This window comes from Coregonus lavaretus (assembly GCF_964263955.1).
Source record: "Coregonus lavaretus genome assembly, chromosome: 3".
NCBI classification, from domain to species: Eukaryota; Metazoa; Chordata; class Actinopteri; order Salmoniformes; family Salmonidae; genus Coregonus; species Coregonus lavaretus.
The window spans coordinates 65,739,233-65,763,064 of record NC_139990.1 but is presented as its reverse complement, the minus strand read 5'-3'; the positions used below and the strand labels follow the sequence as shown (position 1 = coordinate 65,763,064).

The 23,832-nt window shown below is 44.8% G+C and overlaps 1 protein-coding gene across 6 annotated transcripts in view; it reads left to right on the top strand.

Moving 5' to 3' along the window:
* The window catches only part of LOC311119677 (diacylglycerol kinase beta-like), a 59,040-nt gene that overhangs the window by 27,261 nt on the left and 7,947 nt on the right, over positions 1-23,832 (top strand). For 5 of the 6 annotated variants that reach the window (XM_084157772.1, XM_084157771.1, XM_084157773.1 and 2 more), the window contains 3 exons: positions 3,396-3,460; positions 17,929-18,019; positions 19,795-19,990. In XM_084157772.1, coding sequence (XP_084013898.1) covers positions 3,396-3,460; positions 17,929-18,019; positions 19,795-19,990 — 352 coding nt within the window. Of the gene's footprint in view, positions 1-3,395; positions 3,461-17,928; positions 18,020-19,794; positions 19,991-20,103; positions 22,303-23,832 lie in introns of those variants that run through there. The other variant, XM_084157776.1, reaches the window with a different exon arrangement.

Genomic DNA, 23,832 nt, shown 5'->3' with positions numbered 1-23,832 from the left:
ACACACTGCTAACCCTAAACTCCTAACCCTAGCCTTAAATTAAGACCAAAAATATCATTTTTGTTTTCCTGAATCTTTACAATACAGCCAATTTTGCAACTGGCCCATCCAGCGGAAATAGCTCATTTCTGCCTCCAGGGCAAGATTCATGACAATAAGCATCAACCTGCCATTGCATCAGGCGTTGAAGGTGGCTGGGGCATTGCACAAACCGAAAGGCGTCTGTTTGAACTTGTACAAGCCCTGGGGTTGGTGAATGAATGGGTAACAGTGTTGGATGGGGACAGTATATTTCAAAACGTATTTTTAAACCCACCATTCCTGTCAAACTTCACAAAGTACTAGGATCACCTACAACTTCCTCTTCCATTTTTACAAGATTTACACCAAATGCCAAGTCATAAAATCTTCCCAATAGACCATCATCCGACCACATCGTCAACCATTTTAGCACACCTCCTGTTCCTATCCTTCCAATCTAGCCATTCCATCCAGTTGAATGGAATTAATGGCGCCATCCCGTTATGAAGACGTTAAAGTGACGTGAAGTGTAATGATCTCAATCAGGGCTTAGTGTGCTGAGGGACAGACCTAATCACAGAGGAGGTCCTAAGATGATGCAGTCAATTCGCCTAATGACCCGGGCTCGCATGTCAAAGTCATTACTCTCCCTGTGAAGGAGAGTCATCAGTTGCCTGAACACCACTCATAATTGGACTAAACTTTGAGCTATGAGGGCATATTACATTACACATGTCCTGTATTAATTTGGGTGCCAGAGTTTTACAATGGTAATTATTTGAAGGCGGCCCCAAGATGAGTGAGAGGGAGAGTGAGACTCCATTGCCCTACTGCTGTTTGGGGATTGAGGTGGAAGATGTTTGTATCATCAGTTCAGATGATCTACTGCTAATGTCCTCTTAATGTACATATGAACTTGCTCTACATTAGCTTTAGTAGAATGTAGTAGCACATACATTACATCACATATGCAGAAGCAGTCCATCTAGTTACAATAGAAACTGACAGGAACTTCAATAGGAAGGATAGGAACTTCTACAGATGCACCATTGAGAGCAAACTGTCGGGCTGTATCACCGCCTGGTATGGCAACTGCATCGTCCTCAACTGCAGGACTCTCCAGAGGGTGGTGCGATCAGCCCAACGCATCACTGGTGGCACACTGCCTGCCCTCCAGGACATCTACAGCTCCCGGTGTCACAGGAAGGCCAAGAAGATCATCAAGGACCTCAGCCTCCCGAGCCACGGCCTGTTCACCCCGCTACCATCTAGAAGGCGGAGACAGTACAGGTGCATCAAAGCTGGGACAGAGAAACAACTTGTATCTCCAGGCCATCAGACTGTTAAATAGTCACCACTAGCCGGCCTCTGCCCAGTACCCTGCCCTGAACTTTAGTCACTGTTACTAGCCGGCTAACACCCGGTACTCAACGCTGCACCTTAGAGACTGCTGCCCTATGTACATAGTCATTAAACACTGGTCACTTTAATAATGTTTACATACTGTTTTACCCACTTCTTATGTATATACTGTATTCTAGTCAAGGCTCATCCTTTATAACTACTGCTGTACACACCTTTTCTATTCATATACTGTCCATAATGTCTATACACACCAATGTCTATACACACCGGACACTGACATTGCTCGTTCTAATATTTATATATTTCTTAATTCCTTTCTTAAATTTTTTTGGGATTATCATGTATTGTTTTGTATTGTTAGGTATTACTGCACTTTTGGAGCTAGGAAAATAAGCGTTTCGCTACACCCGCGATAACATCTGCAAAATATGTGTACATGACCAATAAAATTCGATTTGATTTGATTTGACATACTGTATACAGGGTTATAGTGTACCCTCTTCAATTTGGAGGTTACTTGAAGTGGTTGCTCACTGGTTTCTGAGCTACAGTATATTTTCACAGATTTCAAACCAAAGGGGAAACAACCCCTCCTTCGTTTCGCTCTCTTGTTTTCAGTTATTGTCCTGTTTGTAAGAAAATCAAGTTACAATCTTTCAGATATATCCATCATCTCACCTTTTCTGGCTTGTGTTGAAGATAAATAGAGTCTGCGGGGATCTTGGAAATTCTTTGGTCTTTATTTAACAGCGTCTTGAAAAGACATCAAGAAAAACGGCATTGATTTTTTTTGGCTTCTCCTACATCTTGTACTGAGAGCTAGCAGGGGGTCCTCCCTGTGGCTGGCGTTTCAATAGAGCCACTCAAGAAGGAGCGGGTCAAAACAGATTTCTCAAGTGGGGGGATAGGAACAAACCCCAAAAGTTTCCTGAAGTTTCCCCCCTTTTTGTGGTTAAAGACTATTCGTCAGTTGTTGTTGTTTTTACTTGGCAATCATCGTGACTCACAAAGACCATGGTAAATTCTAGTGAGGTTGCATCTTCAAATGGCCCAAGGGTAGTCTACTTTTTTGGTAGCATTTCACAGAATACACTGAATTTTCAACAAACAGGCACAGATTTTCTTTCCTTAGATTCTCTTGATTACTGGAGTAGCTGTCAATCTCACAGTCTGTCATTCTCATCACACATGCATGCACCCAAACACCACTGCCAGTGAGTCTACAGATGTGGTGCACTTCTAGCCCAGAGAGAGAGAGAGAGAGAGAGAGAGAGAGAGAGAGAGAGAGAGAGAGAGAGAGAGAGAGAGAGAGAGAGAGAGAGAGAGAGAGAGAGAGAGAGAGAGAGAGAGAGAGAGAGAGAGAGAGAGAGAGAGAGAGAGAGAGAGAGAGAGAGAGAGAGAGAGAGAGAGAGAGAGAGAGAGAAAACAAGTTGGTTGCCAGGGGAGCCGGCAGCATCCTGTACGTTGGGAGCTGTGATTACTAGCGATGTGTGTTTAATTAATTAGCCTGTGTGGAAAGACGGCGTGCTGTTCGTCAAGCTCTCTGTCAATACCCTCATCCCTGGCTCAAACCTAAGACACCGCCCGCCTTCCAGTTGGCCAGGAATTCAAAACACCCTGGTTCTGTTTAGGCATATCAATATGCATTGGGCATATGTGTCGTTTTTTGGGTGCAATAGAAAGTTGGCTGAGATGCTTATCAGCAGAGGGGAAGAAGTTGACTTTAATTGGTGTTAAAAAGCCATTGTATTGTTTTTAGTACTAACATCTTGCCTGTATTTTGCTACATCTTTATATCTCATAAATTAATTAATTGAAATTACAATATTTAAACCCTTTTAGTCTTGTAGCTTATTTAAAAATGAAAATATTTATATAGTTATATACCCCTAATATATGTATACCCCTTATTTATATAGTCAATGGATAATAGGCCTTTTCCACTGTATAAATGAGTATCAAAATCAAAGTCATTGCTGAATCCATGTTATTTTCTCTCCCTTATTAAGGATGCTTCCATTGCACATCGGTTCCACATGATGAGGGAGAGACACCCTGAACGCTTTAACAGCAGGTATGTATTGTTGGGTTTTAACCAACACTTCCTGTTAACTCCTCCCTCCCTGTTGACTGTCAGTACCTGTGAAGCTGCCACTTCTAACTGGTATATGGTTAGCACTGGTATAAAGTGATGCTACATTTCCCTCTCTCTCTCTCCTCTTACTTTAGCCCATATCTAACTTGATTTATTTTGTTTACTTATCAAACATATGTATGAGTCAAATGGATTTTGCATTGGTACAGGGGGACTTTTAGATTGTTTGATTGGTCAATGTATACAGTAGGTTCTGTCAAAGTATATAGTTAAATCATACTAGGGATGGTTCTGAAGTTGATCATTCATTTAGCAATATGAGAAAAAGTGACATTCAAAACCTCTGATTGTGTGACATCTATGAACAGAAATACTCACCAAGACAGAAAGCTCTATACAATACTAAACTTCGGTCCATTAAAAACATGGCTAGAACCTTTGTATTGCAATAGACTCTTTCTTCTTCTTTTTTCAGCCACTTGATACAGTAAATGGACTTGCCTCATATTTAGCATCTGTGATTACCTTAAATAGATGTGTTCACCTTTGGAGATGAACAAATGTGGCATCTATGTTCCCATCAATATTTAACATGACCAATACGTCTCCACTAGCAGTAGGGAGTAATGGCGTGGGTAATTGAATTTGCTTGGGTAGTTTGACATCATGTATCTGTCGGAGTGATGACACACAGTCTCCTAATAATCCCATTTGTACTAATATATCATATTTACTCTGACTTTAGTTCAACATTTAGCGAACTATTATCCAAAGGTTCGTTTAGGCTACATGATCTGCAAGGATTGCTGCAGTACAAAGAGAAATTTGGGAGAGTACTAAAATGTTCCTTGCATTGCATATGTTTTATTTTTTATTTTTTTTACAGTGTATATGTTTTAAGCATATTTGAATGCTACTGTAGCCATACATTGAAGGTACAGGTTTAACCACACTGCGTATTTTTGAATCATTGGGTTAAATCTCAATTCCCAAACTGTTAATATCAATCAATTACATTATATGGCTATATATATTAATACACAGGACAAAAATAATGTATACAAAGACATCAAATATATTGTTTTATACCATTTTAAGCCCATGTGAAAAATGATTGAGATATTTTAAGAAAATTATACCATCTGTTATTTGAATTCAATGAATAATTTACAGGAGGGAATGGGTTTAGGATCTCTCTATTACACACTATCCTTGCCAATTGAATAATGCATGATTATAGTTTTTCAAGGTAGCGTATATTTTGTTGGATTTGTCCAATGGGCTCATGTCCATTGCAAGTAGAATGCAACTTATCATGGAGCCATTTCCTTCCGAGTGTATGAACAGTGTTCAATAGCGGGTGTAAGGCAGAGAACACTGTCTGTGCAGGATAGAACATTTGGGCCTGTGTAAAGCCAACGCCAAGACACATGAAGGTTCACAGCAGGCCCAACTCAAAAACACAGCCTGACACACATTCCCACTAAACCCCCAGTTTTACGAGTGTCACAGTTGAACTGCACATACATTTATGACTCTTCCAAATCATATATATTCACAGTCTCTCAGTTACTGTATTAGTGTCTTTCAGCAGCCATCAGGACTGGCACGGGAGGCTACTAAGTTACAATGAATGGAAGAAGCATCCCACCACTCCCTTCCTCCCTTCCTCCCTTCCTCCCTCCCTTCCTCCCTTCCTCCCCCATAGAAATCACAACAGACACTGCCCTACTTTCTTTCTTTCAGTCTTTCTCTCATTCTTCAGAGGATATCAATTACATTTGTCATCGGGTTGACCTTAAAGAAGACATACATATTTGATCAGGTTTAATTAGCAACAAAATAATGGCATATTGTTTTTTTTATTATGAAATGAAGGGATTTGGTTGCTGAATGTAATGAATGCTGGGGCCGGGCTGTATTGGCACCTCTGTGTGATTATGAGGGAGAAAGTGTGAAGATTTGACACGTCGGCAGATAGATTCATTTACTGACTGCAGCCTGACCAAGAGGTGATAATGAGGTCGAGGATTAAAAGTAAGACAATCAGTCGGTCCGTGACGACACCACACACTACCTCCCTCTGCCTAGTTAAAATATACTGTTCCTTTTCTTCTCTCTCTTTTTACTGATCTCCCATGTAATTACACACTAATCTCTGCCTCAGAGAGAGAGAGAGAGAGAGAGAAAGAGAGAGGTGATTATAGCGAGATAGAGATTTTCCCGTTGTCTTTGCCTTTGTACACTCAAAAGCAGTTACACTTTCACCCAATTTCAATAACCTGTTAGCAACAGTTCAATGGCCACCAACACAGGTCTGTGTTCTAAGCCTGAGGTATTGTATTTGATGTATGACAGTCTATTACTACTACTGTCTTAGGCACTGGTTCTATTACCACTCTCCCTCATGTAGCCTGTGGCTGTGCTGTTGAACCACTCCGGCATTAACCTTTCCTGGAGGCACAGGGAAGCCCAGGCATGGAGCGCTCTTTAGCATAATGAGTGTGTTCATCAAAGCCTGCCGTGCGTGCAGGGCCCACTAGATCCACTCACACACTGCCACACACACTCCCACACCGCTTCCCCGCTGGGCCCCTGTGGACCCGGGCAGGGGCCGCCCTCGGACCTCATTTGAGGATGAAATCGTTTGTCTGACCAGGATGTCATCTATAATTAATGGCCACTTGTGAGTGTAATTTAGAGAGATCTCACCTGTGGCCCTGTCCCCAGCCCAGCGTGAGTATACACACAGTCACACACGTGCATATGCAGGCAAGTGAGCGCATGCATATACTGTACACACAAAAATTAACAAACGCACACACTCACTAATGCATGGACACACACACACACACACAGCCGTATATCCTATATAAACATAGTTTCACACTTGTCTGGACCTCAGAAGTGAGCCACCAGTCTTCAGTAAATCCCATAAACTCTAATTCAAACTGGTTGTTATGTAATATTTCATATGATACTTCTATACAGGCTTAGAAAAAATGGTGTAGAACCCTTTTGGGTTCCAGGTAGAACCCTTTGGGGTTCCATGTAGAACCCTTTCCACAGAGGGTAATACATGGAACCAAAAAGGGTTCTACCTAGAACCAAAAAGGGTTCTCCTATGGGGACAGCCGAAGAACCCTTTTGGAACCCTTTTTTTCTAATATTGAAGATGAAACCCCTATAGTAGTCTCAATGCCCTCTGATTTCTCACATTGTAGCAGCAGCTCTTACTGTCCAAGACCCCAACCACATATTGACTCCCCATCATTCCTCCAATAGTCTCCTAGTCCCTGTTGTGTCCCCCAGCCTCTGTTGAGCCCCCATGGCCCCTGCAGAGCCACCAGCTGGCTACACGGTTCTCTTCTCACACCTTCCCACCAGCAGTATGTTCACGTCTAGGGTGAGCGATAACAGACTGCAAATAATGTACATTAGATAGATTTTAAGTTTATAGATTTTTGTGTCTGATTATTGTAGTCCCTATATTATAACAATTGATAGGACCATATCCCTTACAAGCCATTCTGTTACTTCAGTATATGTATTGTGATGAATCTAGGATTATTTGTATTTCATTATTGGACCATTTTTTTTTACATTAAATGGATGAAATGAAATGCTGTGTGTCTATATCACCTTGTAGTGGGCCTACAATACAATCCTCAAATGCAAATTGCCATTAGTATGCTTCAAGGAACTAGAAATGTGCATGCTGAGAATGTTATGGTAATATTAGGTAAAACTTAAATAGAACATTTTCAAAATGTTCTTGAAATGTTCTGAGGGCCTCCAAGACAAGGTTAATCTGGAGGTGAAAGAAAGGCACACCTTGTCAAAAGAACCGATGTGGATGTGGTGGAGGAGTCAGGCGCAGGACACAGAGGATTCGTCCAAAATACTTTACTAGTCCAAAGTGCAACAAAACAGTACACGACCTCGAAAACAAACGGAGGCGAGGGAATTACGCAACATGCGTAAAACAATAAACAAAACTAACAGAGCGCAAAACACGCAGCTCCGCACGACAGGCAAACAACAACACACAATCTAACTAATACAAAACAGGGAACTTATAAGACACGTAATTAGAACACAAACAGACACAGGTGTACAAGACAGACTAAAGCAATCACACCACGAAACATACAACGGTGGCAGCTAGTACTCCGGGGACGGCGAACGCCGAAGCCTGCCCGAACCAGGAGGAGGAGCAGTCTCGGCCGAAACCGTGACAGTACCCCCCCCTTGACGCGCGGCTCCAGCCGTGCGCCGACCCCGGCCTCGGGGACGGCCAGGAGGACGCGGACCCGAGCGCGTGGGATGCCCACGGTGGAACTCAGTCAGGAGGGAAGGATCGAGGATGTCCCTCCTAGGCACCCAGTACCGTTCCTCCGGACCGTACCCCTCCCACTCCACGAGATACTGGAGACCACTCATCCGGCGCCTCGAGTCCAAGATGGTCCGGACCCTGTACGCCGGGGCCCCCTCGATGTCCAAAGGGGGCGGAGGGGTCTCTCCTATCTCATCTTCTTGGAGTGGGCCAGCTACCACCGGCCTGAGAAGAGACACATGGAACGAGGGGTTAATATTTTTGTATTCAATAGGCAGTTGTAACCTGTAACACACCTCGTTCAATCTTCTCAGGACTTTGAAGGGCCCCACAAACCGCCGACCCAGCTTCCGGCAGGGCAGGCGGAGGGGCAGGTTTCGAGTCGAGAGCCAGACTCGATCTCCCGGTGCGTACACCGGTCCCTCACTGCGGTGGCGATCGGCGCTCGCCTTTTGTTGACGGATGGCCCGCTGCAGATGGACATGGGCAGCGTCCCACGTCTCCTCCGAGTGCCGAATCCACTCGTCCACCGCAGGGGCCTCGATCTTGCTCTCGTGCCACGGTGCCAGGACCGGCTGATACCCTAAAACACACTGGAAAGGTGTTAAACCGGTGGAGGAGTGGCGGAGAGAGTTCTGGGCCATCTCGGCCCAGGGGATATACCTGGACCACTCCTCCGGCCGGTCCCGGCAATAGGACCTCAAAAACCTACCCACATCCTGGTTGACTCGTTCAACCTGCCCATTGCTCTCTGGGTGGTACCCCGAGGTAAGGCTCACCGAGACCCCCAAGCGTTCCATGAACGCCCCCCAGACTCTGGAGGTAAACAGGGGACCTCGGTCAGACACAATATCCTTGGGGACCCCATAGTGCCGGAACACGTGGGTAAATAGGGCCTCGGCGGTCTGTAGGGCAGTAGGGAGACCCAGCATTGGGAGGAGACGACAGGCCTTGGAAAACCGATCCACAACGACCAAAATGGTGGTATTCCCCTGGGAAGGGGGTAGGTCGGTCACAAAATCCACCGAGAGGTGGGACCATGGTCGTTGTGGAACGGGCAGGGGATGTAACTTACCCCTGGGCAAATGTCTAGGCGCCTTACACTGGGCGCACACCGAGCAGGAGGAGACATAAACCCTCACATCCTTAGCTAACGTTGGCCACCAGTATTTCACGCTAAGGCAGTGCACTGTCCGGCCAATACCTGGATGTCCAGAGGAGGGTGATGTATGAGCCCAATAAATAAGACGATCACGAACCTCGAGCGGAACGTACTTCCGCCCCACAGGACACTCGGGGGGAGTAGGGTCGGCACGCAGTGCCCGCTCGATTTCCGTATCGACCTCCCATACCACCGGAGCCACCAGACAAGACTCCGGCAGTATGGAAGTGGGCTCAATGGACCTCTCCTCTGTGTCATACCGCCGGGACAGGGCGTCTGCCTCACCGTTCTGGGACCCTGGGATGTATGTGATCTTAAAAACAAACCGGGTCAGGAACATGTTCCACCTAGCCTGACGAGGGTTCAATCTCCTAGCTGCCCGGATGTACTCCAGGTTACGGTGATCGGTCAGAATGAGGAAAGGGTGTTGAGCCCCCTCAAGCCAATGCCTCCACACCTTTAGGGCCTGGACTACAGCTAACAGCTCCCTGTCCCCAACGTCATAATTGCGCTCCGCCGAGCTGAGTTTCTTAGAGTAGAACGCACAGGGGCGGAGCTTAGGTGGCGTGCCGGACCGTTGTGACAGGACTGCCCCAAAACCGGTCTCGGACGCGTCTACCTCTACTTGGAATGGTAAAGAGGGATCCGGATGCGCCAGCACCGGGGCCAAGGTGAACAGGTTCTTCAGTTTGACAAATGCCCTGTCCGCCTCAGCTGACCACTGCAGACGAACCGGACCCCCCTTTAACAGGGACGTAATGGGCGCTGCAACCTGTCCAAAGCCCCGAATAAACCTCCGGTAGTAATTATAAAAACCCAAGAACTGCTGCACCTCTTTTACAGTGGTTGGAGTTTGCCAATTACGCACGGCCGACACACGGTCTACCTCTATCTCCACACCAGACGCGGACAACCGATAACCCAAAAAGGAGACGGACTCCTGGAAGAACAGGCATTTCTCTGCCTTGACATACAAGTCATGCTCCAACAGTCTTCTCAACACTCGGCGCACCAGGGCTACATGCTCGGCTCGTGTAGAAGAGTACACTAGGATGTCGTCGATGTACACTACCACACCCTGCCCATGCATGTCCCGGAAAATCTCGTCAACAAAGGATTGGAAGACTGAAGGAGCATTCATTAGCCCGTATGGCATGACGAGATACTCGTAATGACCCGAGGTGGTGCTAAATGCCGTTTTCCATTCATCCCCCTCCCTAATGCGCACCAGATTGTACGCGCTCCTGAGATCCAACTTTGTGAAGAACTGCGCTCCGCGTAATGACTCCGTCATAGTCGCAATCAGTGGAAGAGGGTAACTGTACTTAACCGTGATCTGATTGAGACTACGGTAATCAATACACGGGCGCAAACCCCCGTCCTTCTTCTTCACAAAGAAGAAACTCGAGGAAACCGGGGAAGTGGAGGACCGTATGTATCCCTATGCCAAGGACTCGGCTATGTAAGTCTCTCAACCGAGGTCGCCCCTAAGGAAACACCTAGACATCTCCCTACACACTGGGCAGACCACTCCATAAGAGCCCTCTGTTGCCACGCAATGGTAGGATCATGGGTGCTTAACCAGGGAAGCCCCAACACCACGGGGTACGCAGGAGAGTCAATCAGATAAAACTGAATGATCTCCTCATGACCCCCCTGCGTCGTCATAGTAAGTGGTGCTGTGACTTCTCTGATCAGCCCCGACCCCAACGGCCGGCTGTCTAAGGCGTGGACAGGAAAGGGGGCTTCTACCGGCCGAAGGGGAATTCCAAACCTATAACAAAATGCCCGATCAATAAAATTCCCAGCTGCGCCTGAATCTACTAGCGCCTTATGCTGGGAATGAGGTGCCACCTGTGGAAATCTCACAGGAATACTAATGTGACCAACAGAAAGTTCTGGGTAAGTGGGGCGCCTACTCACCTGAAATGACTCCCCAGTGCGTGACCTGTTGTCCCCTCTCCCAGGAGACCCTCCCCAGCACCTGGCCGCGGTGTGTCCTCCACGGCCACAGTTGGTGCAGGGGGTGGCCCCCCTCGAGTTCTCTCTCCTCCTCTCTCTAGCGCCAGCACCCCCGAGCTCCATGGGAATCGGCTCGGAGGTGCTGGAGGGTGGAATGGTCGGCCCCCACTCGGGACATCCGCGGGTAGCCAGCAGGGTGTCGAGACGTATGGAGATGTCCACCAACTGGTCGAATGATAGGTTGGTGTCCCTGCAGGCCAGCTCACGACGAACGTCCTCTCGTAGGCTGCACCGGTAATGGTCGATGAGGGCCCTCTCATTCCACCCCGCATCCGCCGCTAGCGTCCGGAACTCCAGTGTGAACTCCTGTGCGCTCCTCTTCCCCTGTCGGAGGTGGAACAGACGCTCCCCCGCCGCTTTCCCTTCAGGAGGGTGATCGAAGACAGCCCTGAAGCGGCGGGAGAACTCCGCGTAGGTGATGGTAGCGGCGTCTATTCCCCTCCATTCGGCGTTGGCCCACTCCAACGCCTTGCCGGATAGACAGGAGATGAGGGCGGAGACGCTCTCGTATCCCGAGGGCGCTGGGTGTATGGTAGCCAGGTAGAGTTCCACCTGCAGGAGGAACCCCTGACACCCGGCTGCAGAACCGTCATATGCCCTCGGGAGCGAGAGCCGAATGCCACTGGGTTCCGGTGCTGAGAGAGGAGGACTGGCCGTTGGTGATGGGATGGAGTAAGAAGGCGTAGGCACCTCTCCAGTCACCAACCGGCGCAGAGTGTTGGACACCTCGTCCATGGCGGCCCCAAGTTGCCGGATCATGGTGTCTTGATAGCTGATCCGCTCTTCCAGCGACTTGGGTGCCGCCGCTGCTCCTGCTGACTCCATAGTCGGTGTGTTGTTCTGTCAAAAGAACCGATGTGGATGTGGTGGAGGAGTCAGGCGCAGGACACAGAGGATTCGTCCAAAAGACTTTACTAGTCCAAAGTGCAACAAAACAGTACACGACCTCGAAAACAAACGGAGGCGAGGGAATTACGCAACATGCGTAAAACAATAAACAAAACTAACAGAGCGCAAAACACGCAGCTCCGCACGACAGGCAAACAACAACACACAATCTAACTAATACAAAACAGGGAACTTATAAGACACGTAATTAGAACACAAACAGACACAGGTGTACAAGACAGACTAAAGCAATCACACCACGAAACATACAACGGTGGCAGCTAGTATTCCGGGGACGGTGAACGCAGAAGCCTGCCCGAACCAGGAGGAGGAGCAGTCTCGGCCGAAACCGTGACACACCTGTTTAGGCGAGGTGCTGGCTAGCGGAGTAGAACACTTGAAAAAGAACAGGAGAGCCGCACACTCTAGGAGCTCAGGTGCAATCATTTAATAACCAACCTTTCGACAGACTACCAGGCTATCAGGCTCCCTCCAATACAAGGTACAATATATATTGTGTGAACATCAATGGAATAGTATACTAAACCTAAAACAAATAAAAGTAATAAAAACAGACTTATTTGGAAATTGTGGAACATCGTGTAATATTGTGGGTATGTTCTGTGCAACCTCTTAAGTACAATATGTGAGTATCACAAGAATATTCTTGCAACATCCCAGACAACTCCCATAACTTAATTAAATGTTCTGGGAATTTTGACCAGGTGTTCTGTCAACATTCTTACAACATTAAGGGAATGTCCTGTGCACCCTAACTTAAACATTGTATGAATGTCATCACAACTGAGCATATCTTGTACCCACACTGTTCCCACAACCTAATTCAATGTTCTGGGAACCTTTAAAGAACTCAGAAACGCTGATCTGTCAATATTCTTGCAACATCAAAGGAATGTTTTGTGCACCCTGATACAAACATTATCTGAATATCAGCACAACTGGACAGTTTTAGTGTTTTGGGAACCTTGTCGTATCCCAACAATGTTCCCACAATCTAATGACACATTCTGGGAACCTTTAAAGAACAGACTAAATGTGTTCTGGGAACGATCTCGCGACATCAGGCGAATGTTTTATACAAACATTGTATAATCATCAGCAAGACTGGACAGTTTTTGTGTTATGAGAACATTTGCTGCAACTTAACAAATGTTCTCGGAACTTTCACAGAACCAATTTTGTTTTGCTGGGATGATACTGATATTATAAATACACCCAGTGATAATTTGCTTGTAGTTCAAACAAACCCATTCATTGTACTGTTTTATTTGGCGTTATCTCTTTAAGAAAGGGGAGACATCACAACACAGGCCATTTTTCAAGCTGCCAGTCAGTGTTGTAGCACTCGGGGCGGTGTCATGTTTAACAAAACAGTGCATTGATGCAATGCACAAAGAGTTGGTTATGTCAATGTGATATTTATCACCTCTGATAAAAAATTAATTAGTGTGAAAATAAGGTCATAGATCATGGGGGCTTAGATTAAGTGTCAGAGGGAAAAATCAATGGCTCTGTGCCTCATGCTAACATTGGACAGTAGAAAGAGCATTAAAGAGCATTACAAGGTGCTGTGGCCTGGGGATAGCCTAGCCATGCTACACTGAAGCCTGTTTGCCTTTGACACTTTTTAATACAGTGACGAGACAGAGGTTTATAAAGTAGATGAGTTGACTGATGAGGAGAGAACAGGGGCATAATACTGTGTTAAGTCTGCGCAGGGAGCTGCTTGCTTCAGTGGTTGGTGAAACCGGAGACAGTGTTGTCTTTGACATTGCAGTTGTAGCTACAAATTGTCTCTAATGCACTCAGTGGTGGAAAAAGTACCTTTCTTTGTGTATCTGATCTTCAAAATTAACTTACATTTGCGATATATTATAAGTTATGATATTATGGACACATTCTGGTTAATGAAACCCCTTTATATTCAAATATCTTGACCCACATCAAAAGTATCAACCTGTTCAGACCATCATTTTCAGTTGATTCTCCATTGATCCTCAATGGCCATCTCATTGGAGCTTCTCCCTGTTCCAGCTGTGTGTCAGATCATGGTGCTGAGCGCCAGTCTATCAGCACAAAAAGGATGGGAATCCGATGGGGCCAATGGGATGCTCCTAATTACTTAATGAACAGGGAGATAAGGCCGTGATTTGTTGCCATGGCTCTCTTGTTAGGTTAAGTGGAGGGAATCGACAGGACTGTCAGATGACTCTATTTATTCCCATGTTTAACTACTACACAAAGTTGTAGACTTGAAGAAGGCAAAGCGCTGCGTTTCGGTTTTGGTTATATTGTACTGTAAAAAAGTCAATGTTCTAGTAGTATATGTTGATTTTGACTTTATCTATTCCGTTGTATAACTACATTAAGTAGACTTGAGGACGACAAAGTGCTGTGTTTTGGTTCTGTTTATAGTACAATATAAACTTGATATTGTTCTGTAAAAGAGTGAATTTGCTGTATAAACTACTGTATGTTTTACACGTGTTTTAGACATCCTACATTAAGTGGAGGGAACAAACAGGACATTCAGATTTCGACTATCTGTTCCCATTTTTAACTACTACAAAGTCGACTTGAGACTGTCTACAATGTGCTGTGTTTGGTTTTGGTTATATTGTACTGTGTGTGCTGTGTGTACTGTATGTTATGTGTTTTAGACATGCTGTATTAAGCCTATTACTGTGGTGATAAGTGGTGCGCTGTACAAAAGGTACTGTACATCGGAGGAGAATAATAGCCTCCTGTTGAGTTTGCCTCTCATGTAAACAGAGAGAAACTTTCCGCCTGGCAACCAAGTAATACAGCTGCTTGGAGACCTGGGTAGTTCCCCTGTGTGTTAAAGGTCACAGAGCTTCAGATGTGCGAGAGCCTCTTGAAAATAACAAAAACAAACCAAAATAATTTCACCTCAGCTAGCTCTGGAAATCATTCGTCCCAACAGCTCACTGCAGGTGTAAAGACTGCACATCATTTAGTTTCAGTCACACCACTAGTTGCTTTGTTTTTGAATAGACTGGTGAATAGGCCACCGCATTCTTTTGTTTGCAAATTATGCTCATGTCTGTATTTGTGTTTTGTCTGCGACAGGAGTGCTTGTGTGTTTTCGTTCTCGGCTGCCATAGGCAAGTTTCTTGTGAGTAGGAACCAGACCTGGGTTCAAATAGTATTTGAAATATTTGAAATAGCCTACATTGAGCATTTGCTTTAGCCTGCCTTAAGTGTAAGGTCAGGGGGATTGCATTTTGGGGACTTTTCTATTGGTATATTGCAACAGGCAAGTTCAATCAAGCACAATGGAAGTATTTTAAAATTATTTCAAATAATATTTGAACCCAAGTCTGCTAAGCGCACAGATTTATGGTGAGGTTTGCACATGGAGCCCAGGGCAGCTGTTGGAAGTCATGTTTGAGAGATGGTAGATGTGTTATTGTGTAGTAGGCCCTCTCAGTATGCCCCATGTCTCCCCCCACTGTCTCCCCCCACTGTCTCTCTCTCTCTCTCTTTCGCTCTTTCTTTCGCTCTCTTTTGCGCTCTTTCGCTCTCCCTCTCTCTCCCTCTCTCTCTCTCTCTCTCTCTCTCTCTCTCTCTCTCTCTCTCTAACTCTCTCTCTCTCCCTCTCCCTCTCTCTCTCTCTCTCTCTATCTCTCTCTCTCTCTCTCTCTATCTCTCTATCTCTCTCTCTCTCTCTCTCTCTCTCTCTCTCTCTCTCTCTCTCTCTCTCTCTCTCTCTCTCTCTCTCTCTCTCTCTCTCTCTCTCTCTCTCTCTCTCCTTACTCCTCTCATTCCACACCTATATTGACCATGTTGCACATTATAAATCAACATCGGGCCGGGCTATCCTGCAAGTGGCTAATGAAAGCTCATTTATAATGCGGCTAAATGGTCCTGACAAAATTCCTAATGAGGAAATCAATAATTTAGTGATTGTTACTCTGCTTACACTAATACATCCCGCTTGTAAGGCTTTGATTCCAGCGAAAAGAAGGCAATTTTTTATTGTATTCAGTTCTGCATGTCAGCACTGTTGTAAGGTTGTTTTTTTCTCTCTGTCGAAAGCCCCATGATGATAAATCTTCTGTTGGGGTTTCTGGCTAAATTAACCAATGGCTGTGAGGTGTGCTTTCAAAAAAATCTCTAAAGAAAGTCAAGCATTTAGCTGTAAAGAGACATTGGTGCTCATAAACTTTCTCAATACAGATGGGATGTGATGCTATGAATGTTAGAGCAGCAATCAGTCCACCATCGTTGTTTTATGCCTCATTAAATTAACTTATTAAACTTAACTTCAATGTGTACTACATGAACAGTACAGGGTCTACAAAGAGTAGCTAATATTCCTCCTTCAAAGACTGCTCCATCTGTTTTTGCCAGGCGAAATAAGTTTGAACATCTTTCTTAACACATGTTGATAGATATTTTCTTTCCCCACTTAATTCATACTCAAAGGGGGATGAGCTGCGAGTTATTATGAATCTTTCAAAGCTCACTAACTCTATGGGCAGAGTGCAATAAGTTGAGACAAGTAATCTTTGCTGGCCAAACTGTGGCTACCAGAGCATTTAGCAATATTGATTCACCTTGTAGGCCTTTTAAACCTTGGAGTGTCTATAAGAAATCCTGTCTTCATAGAGATTTTTTTTCTATGTTCTGTATGATCATTTCCCTTTGGGTATTACGCCTACAGTTATCCATTCTCACTCAACAGTCCATGTGGAGTATTTCTGAATATCTATTTGCTTTGTTTTACAGCTTGCTCTGTCTTAATAATAATATGCCATTTAGCAGACGCTTTTATCCAAAGCGACGTACAGTCATGCGTGCATACATTTTTGTGTTTGGGTGGTCCCGGGGATCGAACCCACTACCTTGGCGTTACAAGCGCCGTGCTCTACCAGCTGAGCTACAGAGGACTACATTCTGCATCAATCCTCAGATTAACGTCTGGGACAGTATTCATAAAGCATCGCAGAGTAGGAGTGTTGGTCTAGGATCAGTTTTTCCTTTTAGATTGTTATGAATGGACAGTTGGAACCTGATCCTAGTCCCGGACTCCTATTCTGAGACGCTTAATAAATACAAGCCGGCTCAGTAAAGTAAAAGCATATAGTCTCTATACAGAGTATCACATTGTTATAAAGACAGATGGTGACTCTAACTAGCAGGGTCATTGATCATCAGGCTTAGCTCTGGGAGAGTGTGCCCCTAGGAAACCAGGGGAGCAGCACCCCAGTCCTCAGTTAATTGAAGGGCCAGTTAGATTACCCTCTCTCACCCCTTGCTGTGTTTTAAAGCTAGGTACCCACCCCACATACTCTGGTGGTTAATCGGCTTTACATTAGCTTTTGGGCTTCTACGTGTGTGAGACATTATGATTAATGAATGACGTATGTTTTTGGAGATTGGATTTTGTGTATATGTTTTCAATCCAATATCAAATGTATTTTAAATTCTCAAACAATAGTGGATGGTATTTACAGTAGTGGGTTGTAGGGCAGCAGGTAGCCTAGCGGTTAGAGTGTTGGGTCAGAAACCGAAAGGTTGCTGGTTTGAATACCCGAGCCGACAAGGTGAAAAATCTGTCGATGTGCCCTTGAGAAAGGCACTTAACCCTAATTTGCTGCATGGCTGCCGCACTACTATGGCTGACCCTGTAAAACAACACATTTCACTGCACCTATCTGGTGTATGTGACAATAAAACTTTTTTTATTGTAATATATATTTTAGTTGATAAAAAATTGTGGAGAATACTTCCAAATCAATTCTGAAAAGTCTGAAATAAATGCATTTCTGACAAACTGTACATGAATCAAAGCTATTATAGACAGAGAGCTATTCCATAAAACCCAGACTGACTAAAAGAGAAATTGCGAGGAGAGAGAGGGAAATCACTTTTTATCCACTTTTTGTCCACTTTTTGTATTGCTCACTGTATGGCAGTAGATTTTGATGTGGGGAGAGATAGATTTTTGTTTCCTCCTAGTCCCCTTACACTTCTTGTTGTTTTGTTTTTCAGAACAAAGAATAAACTGTGGTACTTTGAGTTTGGCACTTCTGAGACCTTCTCGGCCACATGCAAGAAGCTCCACGACTTTCTGGAGGTTGAGGTAAATACAACTGCCTGCTTTCAATTTTGGGAGATTGGGACTAAGTATTTGTATGCTATTTAATGCTATGACTTGTCACCATTTAATTGCACTACTGTGTAATAAATAAGTAATAATATAGCAAACTATTCTCACTTGCAACAATAACACCTACTGTTAACATGAAAAATTAAGTATTTGAAAGCAGACACAATCATCACATCAGTGCAGTAAGAACAAAAAGCAAAAAGTAAAACACCTAGGTACAATCTCCCTGGGAGAGAGAATAATGCCTCTAATTTAGTGCACACCATTTTAAGACACTGAGGACCAGCCACCTCCTTATCCACAAATAGCCTTCCATTTGTACCAATTTCACTCTGGAAGTGTTGAGGAGGGATGGAGGCCTCCCCTCTCCCCCTCCCACTCCCCTAACTGATCCTCAGCCCAACACACAGGTAATTATCCCGGCACGACCCTGCTGTGTGTGATATTGAGGGATAATGAAGGTGGTGTCTATCCGATCCATCTCCCCCTCCTCAGAGCCATCAGCGGTGGCAGAGGTCTTCATTAGTTAGCCGTGGACAGTACGGTACTGAAGGGGAGCAGGTACAATGTGGAATACAGGCTCTGTATTAAAATCCACTGAGAGAGGACAGAGAAGTGGCCTGTTATTATACAGCTGGCAACTGAGGGAATTCATAATATGGATGCCGTACTAGTATAAGGTTGTTAGGAGTCATTGTTGGTGGCAGGACCCCTTCTGGTGGACATTTCCAGCTTGCCAAAGATCAAATGGCTTCGACATAGATGGTAAATCATCACTCAGCAGTGAACGCTGTCAGATGAGCATGGTAAAGTTTTGAAAACACCTAACTGAGATGCTTTGGCTCAAGCATAATTAGCATGATCTATGTTATTTTGTTGCTAAAGAAATGTTTCAAGAGGGACACTTTGATTATTGATTTGATGTCTGGCAGACATATCAGTGTGGATGTCGGATCACCACCTCAAGCTGAACCTCGGCAAGACGGAGCTGTTCTTCCTCCCGGGGAAGGACTGCCCGCTCCATGATCTCGCCATCACAGTTGACAACTCCATTGTGTCCTCCTCCCAGAGTGCAAATGTCATCTCCCGTCTGGATTACTGCAACTCGCTGTTGGCTGGGCTCCCTGCCTATGCCATTAAACCCCTACAACTTATCCAGAACGCTGCAGCCCGTCTGGTGTTCAACCTTCCCAAGTTCTCTCATGTCACCCCGCTCCTCCGCACACTCCACTGGCTTCCAGTTGAGGCTCGCATCTACTACAAGACCATGGTGCTTGCCTACGGAGCTGTGAGGGGAACGGCACCTCCTTACCTTCAGGTTCTGATCAGACCCTACACCCAAACGAGGGCACTACGTTCATCCACCTCTGGCCTGCTAGCCCCCCTACCTCTACGGAAGCACAGTTCCCGCTCAGCCCAGTCAAAGCTATTCGCTGCTCTGGCACCCCAATGGTGGAACAAGCTCCCCCACGACGCCAGGACAGCGGAGTCACTGACCACCTTCCGGAGACACTTGAAACCCTATCTCTTTATGGAATACCTGGAATAGTATAAAAGTAATCCTTCTACCCCCCCCCCCCCATAAAAAAGTGGTTGTCCCACTGGCTATCATAAGCTGAATGCACCAATTTGTAAGTCGCTCTGGATAAGAGCGTCTGCTAAATTACGTAAATGTAATCACTCTCTCTCTTGCTCCCTCCCTCTTCCCTCTCTCTTGCTTTCTTTCCTGACCCTTGTCCTTTGTAAAGTGCGATGGCATCACTCTGGACCTAGACAGCATCTCTTTGGAAGGTATCGCAATTTTAAACATTCCCAGCATGCATGGCGGCTCCAACCTGTGGGGTGAGAGCAGGAAAAGGCGGAGCAACCGCCGGGGAGGGAAGAAGACCCAGGATAAGAGGACAACAGTGCTGGACCCCAAAGAGCTTCAATTTGCTGTCCAAGGTAGCTATTGTAATGATGGATACTGGTGAAATTAAAATGTATTTATTGCAATACCAACTTTGAGGAAACATTGTTCACATTGGCTTGGTCATATTCAGGTATGCCTCTTACAGATCACTACTACAACCAAGCATACACAGGGTTACACCAGGCTTGAAATGCTACAACTCCATGGATGATCGGCTGCCATTTTGTCTATAGAATTTTGAGCACAGAAGACCCTTTCTCCTAATAATCTGTGACACTAAGAGGCAAGACCTTGTCCAAGCTCACATTAGACAGATCAGAGACAAACTTTGGGACAAAGCTTTCCATGGCACTGGTATGAATATTTCACCAATGACAAGTTGAATCACAGTGCTTAGATTTGGTTTGGGATGAAGGGGTACGGTTTAATGTCACTGATTCGCACTGTCACTAGACTGGTAATGGCTTGTGTAGGCGGCAGTGGACAACCTAGCCTAATAGGAGCAGACTGTGGGAGCTCAGTGTGAATTCTGCTGCCTTTGTGGGCACTGAATACATAAATATGTCAGAAGGGAGCCCATCAATGATAATCTATGAATTAACACAGATGATTGTTTAGGAGGAGTTAAGGTCAGACGGTAAACTGGTAAACTGTCTACTCATGTCTAGTTTGTGGATGATCACCTTAGTCACTAGTTAAGTTACTGTAAACAAGCATTTATCAACTTCTTATGCAATATTATGTAGAGGGTTGTCCTCACATGGAGCAGCATAATGTAGGGGAGTGGAATTCACAGTGGACTAGGGTTACTCCTTGCGCCTCGATCACACCGACAGCGTCATGGCGTCGCAGCATTGCGTTGCAGAGGCAGTTGCAGTGCGTTCTGTGAGGTGCATACGTTGGATTAATAAAACGTATGCATCAAATTGTATGCGTAGACCGCTTGACAGAAATGGTAGCAGAAGGTGAATGTTCAGCTTTTGTTGCACACATATCCAGATGATGCTGCGTACCATTTTGCGCAATGACGCTGTAGGTGTGATCAAGGTGTTAGGGGAGTATTTTTATTGAAAGGTGTACAGTATTTTATTACAAGGGCATTGTACAGATACAGGATCTTAATTTGATCAGTATTGTTGTAGCAAAATAATAGCAACAGGATTTGAACATTTAGTCCATAATGTTGCTTGATTGGTGTTTAGGCTGTTAGCTGGACAAAAGTAGGCCACATGAAAAGTGCAATAATGTTAATGTAACCGTGTTTTAGTGCAGGTTTTCAGCGAATGTATATAAATCACTAAGCTAATCTGCATTTTCTTCGCCACAGGAAGATTCTCAGCAACAAAAGAGTGATCAAATTAAGATTCTACATCTGTAGTATGTGGTAGTATTTTGCTGGTGTGTTATGTCCAGGCTTGATTAGATCATAGATCAACCAAATCAGATTCCTACAGTGTATAGTGAAAGTCAAATCACACAAGACTGGGCATGTGACCATTTTTTACAGTCAAATGTACAATCATACCAAGGATGTTTTCATGAATTAGTACCACTGCGATGTACACTGCACTTTATAATAGGCAACCCATTGATTATATATTCTGGGATGTATCCTAAAATCAAAGTACCAAATCCATTATCTGCCTGTGTGCTTCGCCAACAGTGGAGTATCGAAGAGATTCCCCCGCTCTTTAATTTCAGTCAATATGAGTCAAGCACTGATGAATGCACCCATTTGGATCATGGATGTTCTTTCTAATATCCTAGGGCATCATCCATTTCATGGAGTTCTACTCTTATAGGCTGGGAGAAAGGCAATTGGCAGAGCCTTATACAGTAAATGACGGCTTTGGCAAGAGGGGTTAAGATGGTAGTGGTGGTCGGAGATGATCAATTCACACAGCATCGATACACTACAGTAGTCACTCCCTTCCATTAATTCACCCAAAAATCATTTGATTTGGTGTAAAGGATTTTTTTTTATCCTAACCCTCAGCCTGAACCTGAAAAGGCACTTAGTGGCCAGTGAGTGAGTGCTGGTTGCTGGTTGCCCTTGCTGAAGGTATGTTCAAGGTGAGAGGCCCAACTTGTCAGATCAGAGAATGGCGTATTAGAGGGGCCCATAAACACAGAGTGCATTAGCCTGGGGGGCCCTGGGGCTGGGGGCCGTGGGGGCTGGTGGCTGTACGCATACCCAGAGCACGGAGCGCAAAGTGCGGATCAAACTGGGAAAAAACGACTGACCTTTCTGGAGCTGTTAAGTCGTCCCGCTGTTGACGCCAGGAGACAAGCCCCTCAGGTGGAAGGGAATGGCTATGGGTGAATTATTTAGAACGGGGGCAGAAGGGAGGGGTAACAGGGGGAGGGTGAGGGGGCGTGGAGGGTGGGTGTGGGGGATTGATGCCCTGAGACATGTACCACGGAGATTCCAAAGGTGGTCTCAACGTTGTTCACCCACTCCCTCTCTGTCACTCTGCATGTTGTCAGTATTGTAGAGACTGCCCTGGACAGGTATTTGACAATGACAAGGATGCTGGGACTAATCTTGCACTGTGACAACTCGATTATGAGGCGTGGGCTGCTTAATGCAGGACTTGGCTGTGTGCGTAAGCAACAGTAACATCTCTGTGACTCGGTCTTGTCTTCTATCTGAGATAAGTGATGTTGATGTGTGAACAGGAATTATTTGGTCTTTATTTGGTCCCCTCTTCTAAACAGATTATTTTGAAACCACTATGAGTGTAAAACTAAATTCCTATTACTTGTATGACTCTGTATTTTCCATTTATCTACGATAAGTGGGGTTGATGTATGAAGAGGACAAGTTGTAGTGCTAAGCGATTAACCAAAATGTAAACAAGTAATTGACGGACTTCAGTTCAATTACTTTAATTCAATTTAGTTATTTTTTTTGTGAGCACAATGCGCCATTTTTCTAGAGCAAAATCAAATTATTAATGAGAGAAATCAAGTCAAGAGCTATGTGGGACGCTGGGCTGAAGGGAGTTGTAGTTTTCAGTAGGCAAATATTCAACCTAGTTCAGTGCAGCAACGTGGTAATTAACTATAATGACCATAACCTATTGCACCTGTTCTTTCCGGCTCAGACAGAGATGGATACACTTTTACGCCTGCTACATTAGATTAGATACACAGAGGCCGCATAGACCACATGAGAGAGGAATGTACACAACACAACTACGAGTGAGAGAGATAGAGACAGCTTGTGAAAGTATGCCTTATCTACTTTGAAGAACTAGTAAAATGATTTCGTCAGACAGCTCTGCAGCATACTTAGGCAGGCTAGCCTAGATAAATAGGATGACTACAGACAGTACAGTATGGCTGCTACTGCCTAAGCAGAGATGAGATGATGACTTTAAGGAATGAAAAATAATAAAGCCATCAAATAAAAACTAAGTAATATACACAACTGAAATATTGTATTATTTCATAGTAATTTCCTATGTTTCTATTGATGTCTACCCAGTGTGTACCTGACAGAGACAATGGAATATTTTCAATGTTTTGGCGATTAAATGATCGCTATTTTTGGCTTTGCAATTTCCATAAAAAATCTCTAAAATCATTTTAATGTCATTATTTCATAATGAATTTAATGTAAAAAAAATATATATATATATCTCAACCGAAATCGAAAACCATGATTATTTTGTAGTAATCGAACCGAAACCGAACCGACCTCAAAAAGCACTAATCGCTCAACACTAGCAAGTTGTTATTTTTGCTAGATCTATGTTTCCACTTCACCCTCCACCTTTTACCCATTTAAACACTGCATGATGAGTGAATGTGGGTCTTCTCTCAGAGTACAGCACTTGATGATATGTTAGAAAACCTTTTCGCTATCACC